The sequence below is a fragment of the Zingiber officinale genome, chromosome 7A (genome assembly GCF_018446385.1).
Source record: "Zingiber officinale cultivar Zhangliang chromosome 7A, Zo_v1.1, whole genome shotgun sequence".
Lineage (NCBI taxonomy): Eukaryota > Viridiplantae > Streptophyta > Magnoliopsida > Zingiberales > Zingiberaceae > Zingiber > Zingiber officinale.
The window spans coordinates 135,499,605-135,517,652 of NC_055998.1; the positions used below are offsets into that span (position 1 = coordinate 135,499,605).

An 18,048-nucleotide genomic window follows, 5' to 3' on the forward strand; every position below is an offset into this window, starting at 1 on the left:
AATGTCAGTATGATTATTATACAGTATTAAATCTAATCAGATCAGCCTGTCATAATTTTTCTAGAGAGATCTTTTAGCATAAAAGAATAAAATACATTAACCTATTAGAAGGAAGTTGGCAAATATTACCTCAATTTGCATAACAGATTCAGAACATTTACCCACCTGTAAGAGGGAGAGAGAACATGACACCAAGAGACTCATGAACTTTGAAAATGGAGATAGCTTGATCCAGTGCTTTTAGTGGAGATGCAGGGGGGGACTCTAATGTTTTCATGAGCTTCTCTAGAAATTTATCTTTCTCTTCTAGAGTAAGTAAGTGGAGAAAATTTTCCACATCAGAAGCAAAACAAGATAAGTGTCCAAACCTGTGGATTTTAAGTGAAAGAAGTTACAAGGGTTGAAGGAAAATTCTGGATAAAATTAAAAGCACAAATAGTCATTGCCCTCACAATGGCCTGAAGAAAAAAAATATTCATAGATCAGAAAGATAAATGAAAGAATAAGGATATTAATATGACAATGGCATAAAATGACAACAGTAAATTTAAAGGAAATGTGAAAACATGAATAATAATAAGAACAGAGTAATCACTGTTATCAAGATAATTGCCAGACAAAATTAATCAACATGATTAAAAGTTATAACTCATTTAAAAAAGAAGAAAAAAACTATGAAACCACAGCAACAAATACCCTGCTCATTTAAGTCCTGTATCTAAGAATTTATCAGGAAGGATTACATGCAAATGTGCCATAAAACCTGGATCAAAGACAGTTTGGTCAGTTATAGATGGAAGTAACTTGATGTCATGATCATCTAATTACAAGTAAGAAGTTTTAACATGTGAGGAAGAGAGAGAAATTTAAGTAACAGAAATATAAATTATTTAGATCATAATTTTGTAACTTTATCTTGACATGCAAGAAGCTTGTTCACTTTCAACTTTAGTTAATGTCAATTATGTTTCCTTAGAAGTGTGATGAATAGAGTAATATCAATACACTTTGGCATCACAAACAAAAGTACAAAAAAGGAAATATCTAAAAACATAATGTACAATAGAGCAAAGAGATCATAATGCCTTTATCAGTCTTTATATCAAAGATAAAGAAAGAAAGGCATTCCTATCGGAGTATAACATATTGACACAGGAAAATTCATACCATCCTACTATTGCAAAAATGTCATTTTATTCAGTAAGAATATAAGATAAACTATAGTGTAACTCATGGGGAAAAATTGGAAAATGAAAATAAACTAAATCTTCATTCAGTGAGGTTTATAAGTTAAATATGTTGATTCAAAATTTTCAAGTGAAAGTTACTATGGAAAATATCAGTGTGAAGAAAAACAAACAAAGCCCTAATTGACCATTAATGTATATTGCTTACTAAACAAAATAACTGATGGATAGCGGTTAGAACCATGCTCACTAAAAAGAGGTGCCGTAACTTCAAAGGAGGTCAACCACTAGTGTTTTCATTAACAGAACAAGGGAAAATGTTGGACAGGCAACACATGGTTCTGATTGGAAGTTGCAGATTAGTGAATGGATTGGTGATTGTAATGCAGAAACAAAGTTTATTTTATAATTCAGTTTAAATTGGTGACATTCCATTGGATCGTTTTAAGAAGATATGTTATTTCAAGAGAATAGGTCAATTTTTTTCTCTCTTTGCTCCTGGCCATAGGGTGTCATCAGACCACAATTAGATGTGCAATTAATCTCCATTACGAAAACCAAAAGGGTGCACCAACAGTACTTCTCAAACCATCACCCGTTGAAATCTTACTCTTGCCAAAATACGCTTAACTTCGAAGTTTTTATGGGATCTAGTACATTAGTGTTGGTCTTGACATGAGGTGTCCCCACTATATTGGATGTGAAACTAATCTCTGTTAAGAAAACCAAAAGGGTTGAACACAAGGTCTTCCCACCAAGGGGTTACGTATCTTAAAACTACTTTTGCTCAAGCATGTTTAATTTTAAAGTTCCAATGTATTAGATTTGGTATGATCGCACCTGGTCATTTTTTGTCTCAACCATGCAGTATTTCACACATTAGATGTGAAATTAGTGACTGTTAAAAAGGGTAGAACATGATGAGTACTTCAGGGGGTAACCCATTCTAGGTCATTTATTACCATGTTTTCTATGTTAGGAATACCAAATAATTATCTTTTGGGGTGAAGAGATCATGGTTCAGAATCTTATAAAAGAAGCACTAGTTGCTCTTCATAAGAAATATTTAATTTTAATAAAATTGAATTCTTGTTTTGAGTTTACTTGTCCTATTGTTGCATCTAGGTGTATCAAAGCACAAATTCCTAATGCTGAATCCGCCCTTCACTATCGACCTCCATCACTTTAATTTTCCCTTGCGCATCTATTGACATATCCAACTCCACATCTCATTACCTGATTAAGTCATCATTACCCAACTCCTTTTTTTTTGTACCCATGGCACAAATTAATTTTCTTCAGTATACTCCTTCCAAATGACCTCCACAATATACAGATCACCTCGTTTACCCACATGCTAGAGAAGACTTGTCTCCGTCATCATGACCTTCGCATATTATCTAACACCCATCAGATTTGATCATAATTCTGCCTGCATACTAGCCTCTGAGAGCTGAGAGGAGCAAAGCCTCTTTTCCATCATCAATCAAGTCCACAAATCTGCAGGTAGAAGGCACCTCCTACTTTCCTCCTATTGGTAGAACAAAGGTCATGAAGGATCCCATCTACACCTTCCCTCCTGCTGAATTCCAAGTACAACCTCCGTAGGAAGCCATCAAGTGAGGAAGAGGTCCCCAAAGGTTCCAGACCCATTGAAGTCCTTCCCTCAGAGTTCCTCCTGTTAACCTACTGCATTAGAACACAATCCTCCTCCATGTAGAATCTCCATCAGAAATCTTTATCCACCTATGCAATTTTAACCCTTCCCCACCTGTATACAAGTTTGAAGACCACCAGAACCTACCTGCACACATCACCGCTTGTATCACATGTGGATGTAGAATTCTTACTGTTGAAATTCTATAGTAAAATATTTGACACCAACACAGTTGGTGAAGACCTAACAGTCTATACTTCATGCCAATTTTGATCCAAAGGTCAAGAAGAAAAAAAGTAAAGGCTACAAGGGCAAGGAAGAACTGGAAACAAACAAAATCACGAGAATAAACAAGTAAACTGATATGAACAAGAAATTTTATTATATAAAGAGTAAGTACATTTATATACAAGCAGAAAATAAACTGCAAAATGAAAATAAAAGCTAAGTCAGGAGCGTCTTTACTCCACCTACTTCCATTTCATCTCCTTTAATTGCTTCCTCTACCCTCTCTTCTACCAAGTGCCTTACCCTTTTTCAGCCACTTTCCTCACCCAATCTGACAAAATAAGAGTTTTCTGCTTGGATCACATGGACTTGGTTCAGTAAACTGCATAGCTCGAATTGGAAGATGGTGGGATGGAGCTGAGCAATTGACATGGCTGAAGTTCCTAACTTATTCACTGCCACTTCCATCTCTTTGGAGGCATCAGCAGGCCGTGAGTTTGAGTGTCACTTATTGGACCTGACCAAGCTCATCCAGAGCCCTCCTATGCTCAACCACCATTGCGTAATGAGCCTCTTTGATGTATAAAACTTTTTCACATCTCAACCTCCAAGTTAGTTTAAAGGGTCTGACTGTGAGAGATGACTAAGATGTTTTGCACAACAAGCTCACACTTCACCTAATTCAAATCATGCTAGTACTTCAGCGAGATCTCTTCTGCCTCACAGACATCATGAGTCGCTCCTTTGCTTCATTGAAATGTTCCTCCACACTGAGTTAGGTGGCATATGCTACCTGCATAGGAGGTCAAGTTTGGTCAAGTCAACCTAACTCTCAATCATATAGGTGTTCTCCTTGTTTGGCACCTCTACTTTCCCTATGAACCGATTGATGTGAACCTCGACATTATGAACTAAATTCTAGATGATGAATTGCTTGTGGAGGTACAACATGGTGTTCTTAAAGAAGCGAGATAGAAGGTTAATGAAGGACAGCTATGGAGTTTTAGATAGAGGTTCAAACACATAGCTCTTTTAAGTAAACTGTGGTCTAGCTTCCAATTCTCTAGGAATCATCAATGCCAAGGTCTCCATCTCGCACTAAGCAACTTGTCCTTTGGAGGCCTAAACCAGTTCTTAAGTTTTTAATGGCCTAACTAAAAGGCATTTGGTAGAGATAGGCACTCATGGAATTAATTTTTCCTCAGGTTTTCATTAGATACTTAGGAAAGCATTAAGAAAATCCTCCTTAAAAGAATCAAGAAACACAAATATTACATCAACAACAAAGAAACTTCCATATGTGAATAATACCAATTCTATTCTTCATGATTAATTATGTGTTTGTTTGTGCATCTCTCCAATAAAACTGCATATGCACTTGGATGTACATGCGTGCTAGTATTTTCACAAAAACAAATTTAGGAAAACTGTATGCAAACTAATTCTCTCTGATAAAATACAGTTAAAAGTACAACTCGTTACCAAAATTGCAAGATGTCATATCCCGTTGAAGAGAAACACAAACCTATAGAAGTAAGTTAGCAAAGCCTCCACAAAGTTGTCATCATGCTTGGTACCACACAACCGACAACGGCGTTCAATTTCAATATTTGCTAGGAAAGCACCTCTGACAAAACCGCCATTGCAATCTGTTTGCAGCCTCTGAACAAGTGACACTGCACTGGAGATGCGGGAATTAAACTGCATGTTCATGAGTCAGAAAGAAAATTTCAGCATGGGTGAAAAGGGAAAAGTAATCAACATGGCATTCAATTAAAAAAATCATTTGAATGATTACAGAACCTCATCATTGCTCAAGTGGTTTGCCTTGCAAGCTCCATTGTCATCAAAAGATGGTGAGCAGATTTGCATGGTAGCATCCATCTTTAACCAATTTAGATCATCCTCCAACAGACAGCCTAGATAGCACAGGAATACCTCCCAATCATCAGGACTGCCAAGCCAATACAAGGTCAGAATCATAAACCAAGAACACGGATATCATTCATCAAGCAAATAAACCAATAAGTCATTCATTCAGCAGGTGTGTATCCCTATCAATCCATCCTAAAGAAGGAAATGTTATCATGTATGTTCTCACAATAACTATTTCAAAATGAACTAATTCTTTCAGCACCCTATTTCTACATAAAAAAATTTCTATTTAGCTCGAGACCAAACCAAAGAATGTAATCAAATCTGAAGGTTGATGTAGCAAATAGTGAGAGAATGGAGAGTATTGCTACAAAAAGAGCTTCTCTTATAAACTTTTCATAAATTGAAGGAATAGGTGTAGATAAATTACCACATTATAATTTGGATCTTTTATATGATAACAGATCCAGTAATATTTCAAATTTAATAAATAGGTTTCACATGGGTAGATATCCTCTTCTAGCATTGCCTCAGCCTACTGATCGTCATCTTCAAATAAACTTCATCTAAGCATGGCACTGACCCATACGTTGGTCATCATCATCATGAATAGCATCATAACTTTCATATGTTCAAGGCATTGACCATTCGTCAAGATCTTTGTCATCATTGCTAGGGAGTTTCTTTGGAAAACTGAGACATTATAGTCTAAGAGAACTGCAATAACAAAAAGATCACCTCTCCCAAAATTACAGCATAGTTTACCATGAGTTTTCTGCACTTGGATCTCTTCCTGCACCGCCTCTTTTTCTTGTGGCCAACAATTGTTAACGTTGATTGCATCTTGGTGTTGCCCTCGATGCAAATTTTCAGTTTCCTACAACACCGTCTCTTATTTCCTGATTTTGATGACCAATCTATCAATGGAAAAATCTTGAGTTCACATTTTGGCTAGCAATCAATCTGGAATTTTGTTCTCTTTTGTGTTAGACTACCATTGGCAGCAGGCCTTTGTGTTGTGACATCCTATGTTCCTCAGACTTGGGCACAATTTACATTACAAATATGAATCTAGGTATCTGACATCTCAGTCGCTAAGGGTGTCAATATCAGTAATGTCGGATTTTTGACAAGGGCACAAGAAGGGCAAATGAATTATCCAGGTACCAAAAGTATCTTGTCAGACCTAGAATCCCCCTAGTTGCACTCCAGGGTTCTGCTCTTAAGTCAACTGTCAGCCTAGAATGAACACTGAATCAATAAAGAAGGTACAATGTTCATTAAACAGTGGTTAGGTCAAAAGGGACAACATGATTGCCTATAAATCTTTTAACCTATTGTTTTTGTTCCTTCACAGAACACAAGGCCGCTCAGAGATGCACTCTTGGATCAATTGTGAGCAAAGAGTGTTGGTGCAGAGAGAACAAAATTTAACCTAAAGTTTTGATATATGACTAAGGCTAAAGTTAGGTTTGTTAAGATCTAACAAGTTGGTGTCAAGTGTGCAAGAGCAAGTTACTTGACAGACAATAAATTCCTGATTGGAAACCAGGCAATGGCAAAGTTCAAGTGGAACTAGGCAGAGGAAGTCCTAGTTGGAAAACAGGGACTGGCTAAGTTCTAGTGGAGCTAAACATATGAAGCCATGATTGGGAATGAGGCAGGAGCTAAGTCTTGGTTGGGAACCAAATAAGAAAGTCCTAATTGGGAACTAGGTGGATCAAGTCCAAGTGGAATCAGCTAGGAGCTGAAGGCTTAGCAAACAAGTCCAAGTGGAATCTACTAGAAGTTGAAGGCCAGCAAGTAAGTCCAAGTGGAATGAAGCTGAAGCTTAACAACTTACTCTAGATGGGTTAACTTGGGAGCTAGACATCTAGTCAAATAAGAGCGAGTAATTTAGAATTTTACATCATACTCATTGCATATAACAATTGAAAGGAAACAAAGTTCAACAGTTCCAAGCAACCGGAAAGGTGTCCGAGCAATTGCCTTGTGATAACTCTCAACGAGCAAAGTCGGAGGGTCTAGGCGACTGTAGCTAGGTCAAGGCAACCAGAGTATGAGCGACCGAGGTACTTCCCGATAACCAATAGAAGACGAGATCCAACAATCCGAGCGAGGCAGTCAAGATCAGATTTCACCATGATCCAAGCGACACCGGAGAACGCGAACGACGTTATTTATCAGACAGATATTACAGCCACGTTAGCAACTTCCAGGAGCTTGCCGATAGGAGGGGTAAAAAAGAAGCCTCGAGGCAGAGATTTTAGATCAACCTTTCTATCTTGGTGCTACTCTCATCGTGCTCTTTGTGCTCCCGTATTTTCTGTGCTGAAACGACAACACGCTACAACTTCCTGCATCAATTGCAATGGCAACACTTAGCGTATAATCCTTTATTTTTATTGTGTTGCCATACCTGTGTGTTTTTGTGTACTTAAATTTTATATTTTTTTTTGTTGTAAGATTTTTCCAACTTTCTAGAAAGGAGAAATTAAAAATAAGAATCATTTTTTTTATTGTTGTGCTTGTCAATTCCTGTTATGATAAACTGCTAAAAGTCTTGTATGCTCAATATTTGATTCAGTTGTTTGCATGCTTACATTGTTCTATTTTACTTAACTAAATCTTTTATAATTAGCTTTTAAATATTTTCATTATGCTACTCTATTATTATGCTGTTTTTAGTTACTTTAGATAAATTTTGCTCGTATAATTGGCAGTGTTCTAAAATGCGCCCTAGGCAGCCGCCTAGGCACTCGGCGGGCAACACCCGCACAAGAAAGGAGCTCAGAGGCCAACCTAGGCGGCCAGGTGCCTAGGTGGCACTGGGTGTCGCGGAAATTCCAATTTTTTGCCATTTAAAGCCCTAAATCCTCAATCTCACGCCGTTTTAACTCCCCGACGGTCTCTCGCCTCCTCCGAATGATCAGTAAGTTTTAAAATTTATGTTATCTATTTTTTTTCCTTTTTGCCTCCTGCGACGCTTCCACCGACGCCGAACGCGTCACCGGAAGCTTCCAGCGGTATTGGACGCTTTGCCGAAGGCTTCTGGCAACACCAGAAGCGTCACGGGACTCGTCCAACGTCGTGCGACGAGGGCACTGGGCGCGTCCCCGATGCTTCTAGCACTGCCGGAAGCCTCCGACGAAGCTTCCAACACCGTTGAAAGCTTCAAGCAACGCATCCGGCAACCCTGGACCCATCAGAATTCTGCACAAGTGCTACCAAACACGCGCGGTAGCAACGACGATGTTGCGAACTCGCGATATTTATTTTAAATTTATTTATTATTTATTTAATTCAACAATTCCTCACCTAATAAGGTAATTCGAATAGGCTTTTATACACCCAAATTAAATTATACCAATAAATTATAAAAAAAAACATATTTAAAATTTAAACATTTTGATAAATATTAATAATTAATTTAAATTTTATATTTAATATTAAAAAATTCTAATAAATTTTATTAATTCATATAAATCATATTTATATTCATAATTTTATATTTAAAATTTTAAAAAATATATATATAATAAATTTTATTAATTCATATAAATTAAATTTATATTTTGATAATATTATTTTACTAATTTATATTAATGTTTTTTAATGATTTATATCATATAAATTTATTTTTAAATCACTTTTCAAGTTATAACAAATACAAAGGCGAGCAATCCATCTTCGACGGCATCCGTCACTCAACCCAAATCCAGAATTCTTAAGAGAGTCAAATGACATCGGATAGGAGTTTGGGATGTTGATTGATCCTAAGAACTTCGACAAAATTAAATACAAATTGTGTGGAAAAACGATGTCGAGGGCGTGTATAGGATCAAGGAGCACATAGCAAATATACCTGGAAATGTATCTAGCTGTCAAAAAGCATCTCAAGTAGATAAAATTAAGTGCAAACCGACTATTTTAGAAAGGAGGAACAAAAAGAAAGAACAAAATAATTGAACAGAGTTATAAGGCAAAGGTGACTATTTCTCTAGACGAAGAAGAAGGTTCTGCAATTGAAGGGATAGATGGAATTAAAAAACCTCTTCTTCTTGCCCCCATGGATAGATATGCATCAACAATTGCTCTAGAAAATGTATGTTCCCATGGGAGTAAAGTGATTTGCCAAAAAATATAAATGAGGCTCTTTTCAAAGAGAAAACTTAACAAGTTCAACAATATGCTATGAAATGGCTGTATGAAAATGGAATCTCATTCAATGCTATTGATAATGATAGATTCAAGTAACTAATGGAGGCAGTGAGTCAATTTGGACTAGGATTTAAGCCATCAACTCAATATCAACTTAGGAAGTCACTGTTGAAAGCCGAAGTTGAAAGAACAAAGCAACTGCTAAAGAAATATGAAGAATGGGCAAAGAACGAGTGCTCAATTATGACAGATGCATGGAGTGATAGGAAAAGAAGCATCTTAAATATGTGTTAATTGTAAGCTGGATACTACATTTTTAGAGTCTAAGGAGTCTTCAAACGAGGCACCTATAGCTGAACTTATTTTTGAGTATGTTGACAAGTGTGTTGAACAAGTAAGAGCTCAGAATATTATTCAGATTGTGGCAGACAATGCCAACAACAATATAATTGCAGCTCAATTGATGAGAAAAAAATGACCTAGGATCTTTTGGAGTTCATGTGCAACTCACACTGTTAATCTCATGCTTAAAAGTATTGGTAAGGTTCCACGATATAAAAAGGTTATTGAGCAAATCAAGTCTTTTATCATCTTCATTTATACTCACCATAAGACTTTTTCATTGATGAGAAGTTTCACTAAGAGAGACATAGTCCCGCCAAGAGTTACCAGATTTGCATCAAATTACCTCACATTGCAAAGTTTGATTAAAAAAAAATCTAGTTTAAGGGTCATGTTTATATGTGATATGTGGGAGATACGTAAATGGTCAAAAACAAAGAAAAATTGGCTCACTCTACTGTGATGAGCATGAGTTTTTGGAATAGTGTGACACTTTGTTTGAAAATAATTGCTTATTTGGTAAGAGTTCTTCAAATGGTAGATAGAAAGTCATCGATGGAGTTTCTATATGGGAAGCTTTTTCAAGCTAAAGAAGACATTAAGATGGCCCTGAACAACGTGGAATCAAATTATCAACATATCATAGTGATTAAGTTAAAAATGAAGGATAAACTTGATACATCATTGCATACCACTGTATTTTTGTTGAATCCCTATTTTTACTATAAAGATAGTTTTATTGCTCTTTATGAAGAGGTCACAACTCACAACAGAGATTTTTGAATGCATGAAAATTTTACATGCCAATGGGTTAGATCTGCGGGATATAATTATTAACAAGGAATTGACAAAATACAGAGACAAGACTGGATTATTTAGAAAAACACTCGGTAAAAGCATGTGAAAAAAATGATGATACGTTTGATTCATGTGTATGGTGGAGTACATACAGTGCTCACACACCCAACTTTCTACAAGTGGCATTGAGGATACTTTCATTAACTACAAGTTCATCTGGGTGTGAAAGAAATTAGAGTATTCGAAAGAGTAGGCTTTAAACTTTAAGTCTTTAATTAAAGTAAGTATTAATTTTTAAAGTTTTATATTCATGTTGCTAACTATAATATTTACTCTCTCTTTTTTTTGGATTCATACAAAGAAAAGAAATAAGTTGGATGAACAATCTAGTATTTGTCCAATTTAATGCTAGATTATTGAACAAACAAAAAAGAGAAAAAGAAAGGAATGTCGATGTTCTTCTTGCAAAAGATGCTTTAAATACACGAGGTTGGATTGTGAATGGTGGAGAAGATGATGAAGTTGAACTAGCTTTGGTTGATGAGTGAAGCAAATGAAAATCTACAACTCCGAAGAAGCTCTAGAGTGAACTTCACGAGGATGATTTTGCATCTGAAGAAGAGGATCAAAATGATCATATTGAGTTTATGTCCGATGAAGAACAAGTTGTTGAAAAGAATGGAGAAGTAGAATAAATTTGAAGTTGAGTTTGTGTCTAATAATATTGAGTTTGTGTCCAATGAAATTTTATTAGTTGTATAATTTTGAACTCATTTTAAATTTGATGCTATTGTGTTGGAGTTATAATATGTGAGTTATTATGTAAATTATGTTAATACCGAGGAATCCGCCTAGCAGCGTCTAGTCCCCACCTAAGTGCATAGCGAATTTTGGAACATTGATAATTAGTAATGTTATTCACCCCCCTCTAACGTCAAGTTTGATCCTGCAATCATCAGGGTTGAGTTAGCTAATAAGAAGTCTAGGAGAAGTAAACTCTAAGAAAGTGTGAGCTAGTAAAGTGGAACTAGTTGGAGCTAACTCACCTCACTCTAACCAATTAAACCAAGGTATAGTATTAAAATTAATTTAGCATTAGATTCTTAAATTAACTTTGTCTAATTAAGTGGTCATTCTTCCAATCAAGAAGGTTGCCTTAACACTGCATAGAAGCAAATTTAGAAAACTCTTGGTTAATTAGTCCAAAGCAAAACCTAAATGTAACATAGATCGAATTTTGTGCTTTGAGTCAGATCATATCAATTGAAATTAATTAACACAATCCGAGTCTAGCCCAAACCCAATCCAAACCCTAATTGCAACTAGACCAAACCAAAAACAATGTTCCAAACCTTAACTACAACTTGAACAAATTTGTGTAATATATTATTGTGCAAATAACCCAAGATTCACAAGAATCACGGAGAAAATGTCTTTTGCCAGAAGGATAGAATGGAATACTATCTCATGAATGAGATAGAAAACTATCTAATATAAAGGTATGTTTTGAACTACCCGCAAATAAAAATGGCGAGTCAATTAACTTTAGCAACTGGACAAGTGACAAAAAAGAAAGACTCAAGCCAATGCTAGAGCCACAACCACACTGCAATGCGATCTAACTCAGGAACAACTAAGTTGGATTGTTCAGCAACACTAACTATGGGAAAAGCTAATTGAGTTGCACGAAACAAACTCCAAAGAACGATCAACTACAAGGTCAGCTCCATAACATTCAAATGAAGAAGGGTGAATAAGTAAGTCAGCTCCACAGTCACTTCAAAGAAATTTTGAATGCATCCACACAATCGATGAACAAGGCGACAATTGCAAGTTAATCGAGTATACACTTAATGTGTTTCTAAGGACAACTTTGTGGGCATCAATGATTGATGCTTAAAAAGTATCCAAGGATCTTTCAATATTATAAAACTAGCCGAGTTCTTTTGTGATTTTGAGCTTCATGAATAAACTTGATCAAAAAGAGAAGGATATAGCCTTAATTGTAAGAAAATCTAAGTCAAAAGCCAAGCAGAAAGAGAAGACTGAATCAGAATCCGAATCCGAATCAACAACTGACGAACATGACCTATCTTTGGAAGTCACGCACTTGGTTAAATAGCTGATCCAATGGAAGAAATGGAGATTCGAGAAGAAAGAGACCTCAAAGTAAGATCTAGCAAACGTTCGATGTTTCGAGTGCAACCGAGAATCCGCTTCTAAAGGAGAAAGAAAAAGAACTTGAATGAAGAAAAAGAAGGCGTTAAAAGTAAACCTAGACAAGTCATCATTAGAATCCGGATCAGACTCAACCATGTCAACCTACTAGCATTAGCGACAATCAAGTCAAATTAGCAACTAAGATGAGTCAGTTGATGAGGTAACAAATCCACTCACTGAAAAATTGTATGCTACAGTTCCATATTTAACTAAGATTCTAGATAAATAAAAGTCTAAAGTCAAGATTTTACTTGAGGAAATCAAAAACCTTAAGGAAAAGACTAAGCTGGAATCATTGACTCAAGTTAGTAAGTTGGAACCTTAACTCAAGTATCAAAGCTTGAGAAAGAGAATTCTAACTTGAAAAATCAAGTGAGTTAAAGCCAACGTTGAGCAAATTCACATCTGGGCCTATTTAGGCATGATGCTTGGATGTAGACGAGCTGCATACAACAAGACTAAACTCGGATTTAGCTCGAGTCAAAATCATATTTCTTCCTATATCTTAGTCAATAGAAATGTTAAAAATAAGATGGTTTGAATTCCCAAGTCTTAGTCAATAAAGTAAGAAATAAATATTTTTGGATTCCCAAACAATATATACATGTGATTAATGCTAATGCTTGCTATGTTAACTTAAATTCTAGATTGTAATCTGTTAGAGTTCCAACTTAAGAGGAGGCAACTCTTAAATCTTCTTAGTCTAGGATAGATTCAAACCATATTTATTTAACATTTTTCGCTTTCAAATAAATATGATTTTAAAATTAAATATATATTTTTCATATTATATATATTTATTAATATTTGTCTTGCTTTATTCATTTTTATTACATAATGGACTTAACCTAGATAATATTGTAGACTGCATGCACCTATAGATACTAGGTAGCCAACATGTCATAAATATCTAAGGAATAACATGTTTGTGTATTGAGAAACATAGAAAGGTGTAAGATGCTTAGGGTTACAGCCTTAATTCCAGATGTTTATATCAATGTATTGACATGAATTGGGGCTAAAAATCAAGTTAGGTAATTTCATGTTGACAACTTTTTTTTATAAGGAAAAGTTGAAAACTTTTACTTAGCTTGACCAACTGATTAAAAGCTTCTATCATATAGATAGTTAAGCTCAAAATCAAAGTTGAACATTCAAAACTATTTTTCAAAATTTATATTGACAAAACTTAGATGGTTAAAAATTTATTTTTAAAAATTATTTTCAAAAATATTATATTGATAAAACGATTTTCAAGTCTTAATAACCCATTTTAGAAAGATTTTCATATGATCTTAAGGGCAGATTGAAACACTTGGTAGAAATAGCATTTATAAAAAATCAACTGTTTGACTTCATTGTCGTCCGGACATTATCCAGGGTAGTTAACCACCTGAAATTCAAACGAGTTGACCCAGATAGGTAAAAAGTTGGACTATAGTCGACCGAACCTATTTACGATCGCCCGCATCCAAAAAGTCGCATTTATTATGACGATAGAAAATTAGGTTCTTGATCACCCGGGAAGTTTCCACGGTCGCTCGCCTAACCTTAAACAGACGCCTCGATAAGATGTGCAGGGTCGACCGGGGCCTTTATATATGTAACCGCGAGCAGCCACCAAGACCCTCACACCAAAACCTAATTTCCCTGTCCAAACTAGGTTTCAAGCCTATTTCCAGAACGTTTTTGATCTATTTCTTGAGTTCAAGTCTCGTTTCATGATCATCATGCTTAGGCAACATTTTTAGACTTCATTTCAATTTCATGCATAATATCTTTTTCTTTCTTTCTTATTAAACTTAATTGTTTATTTTACTTGTTAGATTAGAGTTACTGAGGCTAGGACCTCACAGATGAGACTAGGTTTCCTTCTGAGTACCTTAAACCTAGGCATGAACAGGATACATAGATTTCCATGCCCACTAGATATCTGAGTTGGAAATTTTTCACTAATCACTGTACGGGCATACAGGAGATCATATCTTACTATGGTGTGTCCACACTCATTCACTGTGACCAGGCAGTGAGTGTGTCGAGTTTTACAACAACTTGTCTAGGATAGACGACTACACTTACACATCTAGAATTGGAGGTGTTGATATCATTTTCACATCTGATCTGATTAGGGACCGACTCAAGTTGCATCCCTTAGTCTCCACATTCTAATGTTTCTCATTTACTAATCTACCCTTTTTTTGACATTACTTTGGACCTTATGTACACTTATTTTTTGGGGGGTGGGGGGTGAACGAACTCCGACTGTCGTCAAGTGTCATGTGTCCATTCCACTCTTTTCTCTTTATATGCACTTAGACAGAGGTTGGACATTAATTTTAGCTTGCATATCTTTAGGTCCATCATTTATCACTCATGCACAGCTACTAGTCGTCGAGTCTATATGCCCTCCTGTCATATCAGAATTTGACAAAATAGGACTTAGTAATTTCACTTTAGCAAAGACAGTCCTTAGAGAGAACACCTTAGTCTGGAAGGATGGGAGACAGGCTCCTCAATCTCCAGAGATTGACCAGATCTAGCTGAGTTCGATGTTGATCCAGCCCAGATATCCTTTGACCTTAGAGGATTGGGTGATCCGACTTGTAATTCACATATTGTTGCATAAATTCTTCATGCTAGTGTAGAAAATCTATCTGTTGGTCGATCCTCAGAAAGTTAGGTTAAAATGGTTGCCTTTTTTTCTATGGTAGAAATATTACCCTTAGATGATTACACTCAGGGGCACCTTAGTCTAGTGATGGCCCTTCAAACACATTGATGTCCAACTTCGAGTCTCGTGTAATCTTGATCATACTTTAAACCTATCACACTTGAACCCTTCCAACATCCACACTTCAAATTGAACCATGTGATCAAATATAAAATTTAGAACTATTATCCAAAAAGAGTCCCTAATGTTGGAAAATGCCAAATCAAGCCCCTCCCATTTTTATGAACCAAAATACCCTCCAATGTTTTATTATACAGCCTGTAATCTTGAGTGACTAAAAAAATTTAGAATAATTTTAAAAGAAGGCAATTGCCATAATTAACAGTCTTCCATTAATTTATTAGGTGAAATATCTTGATGGACTGAATTTAGCTAATTTTTTTTCTTTAGAAAGATAAATACTCATTCAATATAAGAGGTAATTGCCAATTTTTGTTTAATAAATAAATAATTTCAGGCTATTCGGATGTTTGATAAAACAGCTTGAGGTAGTGAAATAATTCTACAAGAAATATAAACCAAAAAGTAAATTGGATAAAATTAATCAAGCTAGCAGAGAAATTGACAAATGAGCAAGGAGCTCCATATAACCCGTGAATAAATGATGGAACTATTGACTATCAGGTCACAGAAGAGAAGAGGCAATCAAAGTACTTATTGTGAATGATTATTATATGTTAATGCTTAATAAATTAAAAGTTATCATATACTAGTTAAATGTTAAAATTAAATTACTTAAGTGATAAATTAGCAAGAAATATTATTAAAATATTATTTATTTAACTACGATATTATTTATTCATAGTTCTAAATTAATTGATTAGATGATTGTTTACTAGTAAAATGTGTATTTAGATGATCATTTTATATTATATATTAATAATCTTATCCAATAAATATTAAAACCATTTATAATAATAAACAGATTTTAAAAAATAAATTACTAGTAAATATAACATTCTACATTAAAAATTTTAAATTACTAATAAATTATGTATAGTTTTAGGATATTAGTTACTAATAATAAACATATTTAATATTAACAAAGATTCATTATTAGTATCATTATATAAAAATATTAATTAATTAGAATAATAATCTAATTTATGATACTTGTTAATAATAATCTATAAAAAATTATCTACTTCGCTTTTAACTAAATGATATTCTACCAGCCCTTCTGACCCAATACAAAGTTTTTTGGCTGGCCAATCCAATTATTGATGTCAATTTTGTGAATTGTGCATTAAACAATTACTTAACAATAACAGTATAAACTAATATCATTTGATATCATATTTAAGGCCTTGTCAAAACTCAGAATCTCCATAAATAATCACATCATGTCCCTTCCTAAATTGTCTGTTGAGCAATCAAGCTCCCTTGTTGCTTGTTGCCATCTGCCACACAACTAAGCCTTGTTCCAATCAATCATCTGGCATCCCCATCCATATTTGTGTCAAGCCCCATCAAAACGTGTGCCCATCTCATTATAGAAGTTATTCAACTTTGGAGGTACCCCATGTGTTTTTTATTTTCAGACTGTCTTGGCTGGATGATTTTATAATCTTGATGTGCAACCTGTGTCTTTTACCTAGACATTCACACAACAGGTCAACATGCACAAATTAGCATTGCCCAGCCAATATGCCCTGACAGTACGGTGCCAAGGCAATTGATCATTGCCTCACTTAAGCCCTTCAGTGAATGTTTGAGCACTTTTTAGAACACTCGAAAAAAATATATAGCACCCAAAGAAAATATGCCCTGATTTTGTTGAAGAGACAAGAATATTAGGATATAAATCATGCATCACACTAATCCAACATAAAACTATTATCAGAACCCGGTTGTTGATAAGTCGGAGAGATGACATTGTGACAAGTTCATCATATATATTTTGAGATGAGTGCAATTAGGTGATTGATAAATTTTGCCATCATGAGATCCAAGTAATTAAAAATTTGAGATATACCATAGGTACTCTTATGAAGTGCTTCATTTGGAAACAACACTAGAAAAATGTCTTTGCTGGTGTAGCACTACTTACTTTTTCTAGGCTTTTGGCACATTAGAAACCTAATGGCATATAGCCTACTTCCAATTTTTTTAAACTAGAGTAGTTTGTATTGTCAACTTTATATGATTCAAGTGTTCTAATATCTGTGATCTAGGTTATCCACATAATGTATGACGTAAAACATGTTGAAGTAGTAAGAATCCACAGAATATGCATGATTTAATACCATGACACTAGAACCCTCTCAAAGATCTCAGTAGCGGCAGAATAGTTGCATGCACGAGCTAGAAGCCTCCCCTGTCAACTTGAAATCAAACAAGGACACAGGAATGATAAATCTGAAGTTCTATTATAGACCATGTTAGATATTGACTGAAAAGGAAAACTACTACAAATCCAACCAAAAGAAATTTCATTAATTATGAATGTCACTTCTCACTGACGAAAAAAGCAGAAACTTCAGACAAATAGTATGGAGATAAGGTTGGGTTTAGCATTGCATTTACATTTAGAAGAGCATTGAGTAAAAGTACTTTAGTGTTTGGTAATTTACATTTTAAAATTACTTTGCAAAGCAATTCTGTATCCTATAACACTTGGTGAATGTAAAATTAAAATCATTTTTCACTATAATTTGAACAGTGACAACAATTTAATTAAAATATAAATTATTTTTTGGAACTTGCATTTCAGAATTACTTCCAAAACAATTGTGCACCTCGTAATATTTGGTTAAAGCACATTAAAAGTAATTTTTAACTAAAAGTTAAACAATGATAATGCTTTTAATCATTTAATTGCTATAAATTCAATTACAATGAACACATTA

At 34.8% G+C, this 18,048-nt stretch overlaps 1 protein-coding gene across 2 annotated transcripts in view; it reads right to left on the reverse strand.

Moving 5' to 3' along the window:
- Positions 1 to 18,048, reverse strand: part of LOC122002720 (N-terminal acetyltransferase B complex auxiliary subunit NAA25-like) — a 64,511-nt gene that overhangs the window by 27,040 nt on the left and 19,423 nt on the right. For both annotated transcript variants that reach the window (XM_042557994.1, XM_042557995.1), the window contains 4 exons: positions 17,446 to 17,516; positions 4,876 to 5,026; positions 4,598 to 4,773; positions 166 to 368 (listed from right to left, as the gene is read on the reverse strand). In XM_042557994.1, coding sequence (XP_042413928.1) covers positions 166 to 368; positions 4,598 to 4,773; positions 4,876 to 5,026; positions 17,446 to 17,516 — 601 coding nt within the window. The remainder of the gene's footprint in view (positions 1 to 165; positions 369 to 4,597; positions 4,774 to 4,875; positions 5,027 to 17,445; positions 17,517 to 18,048) is intronic.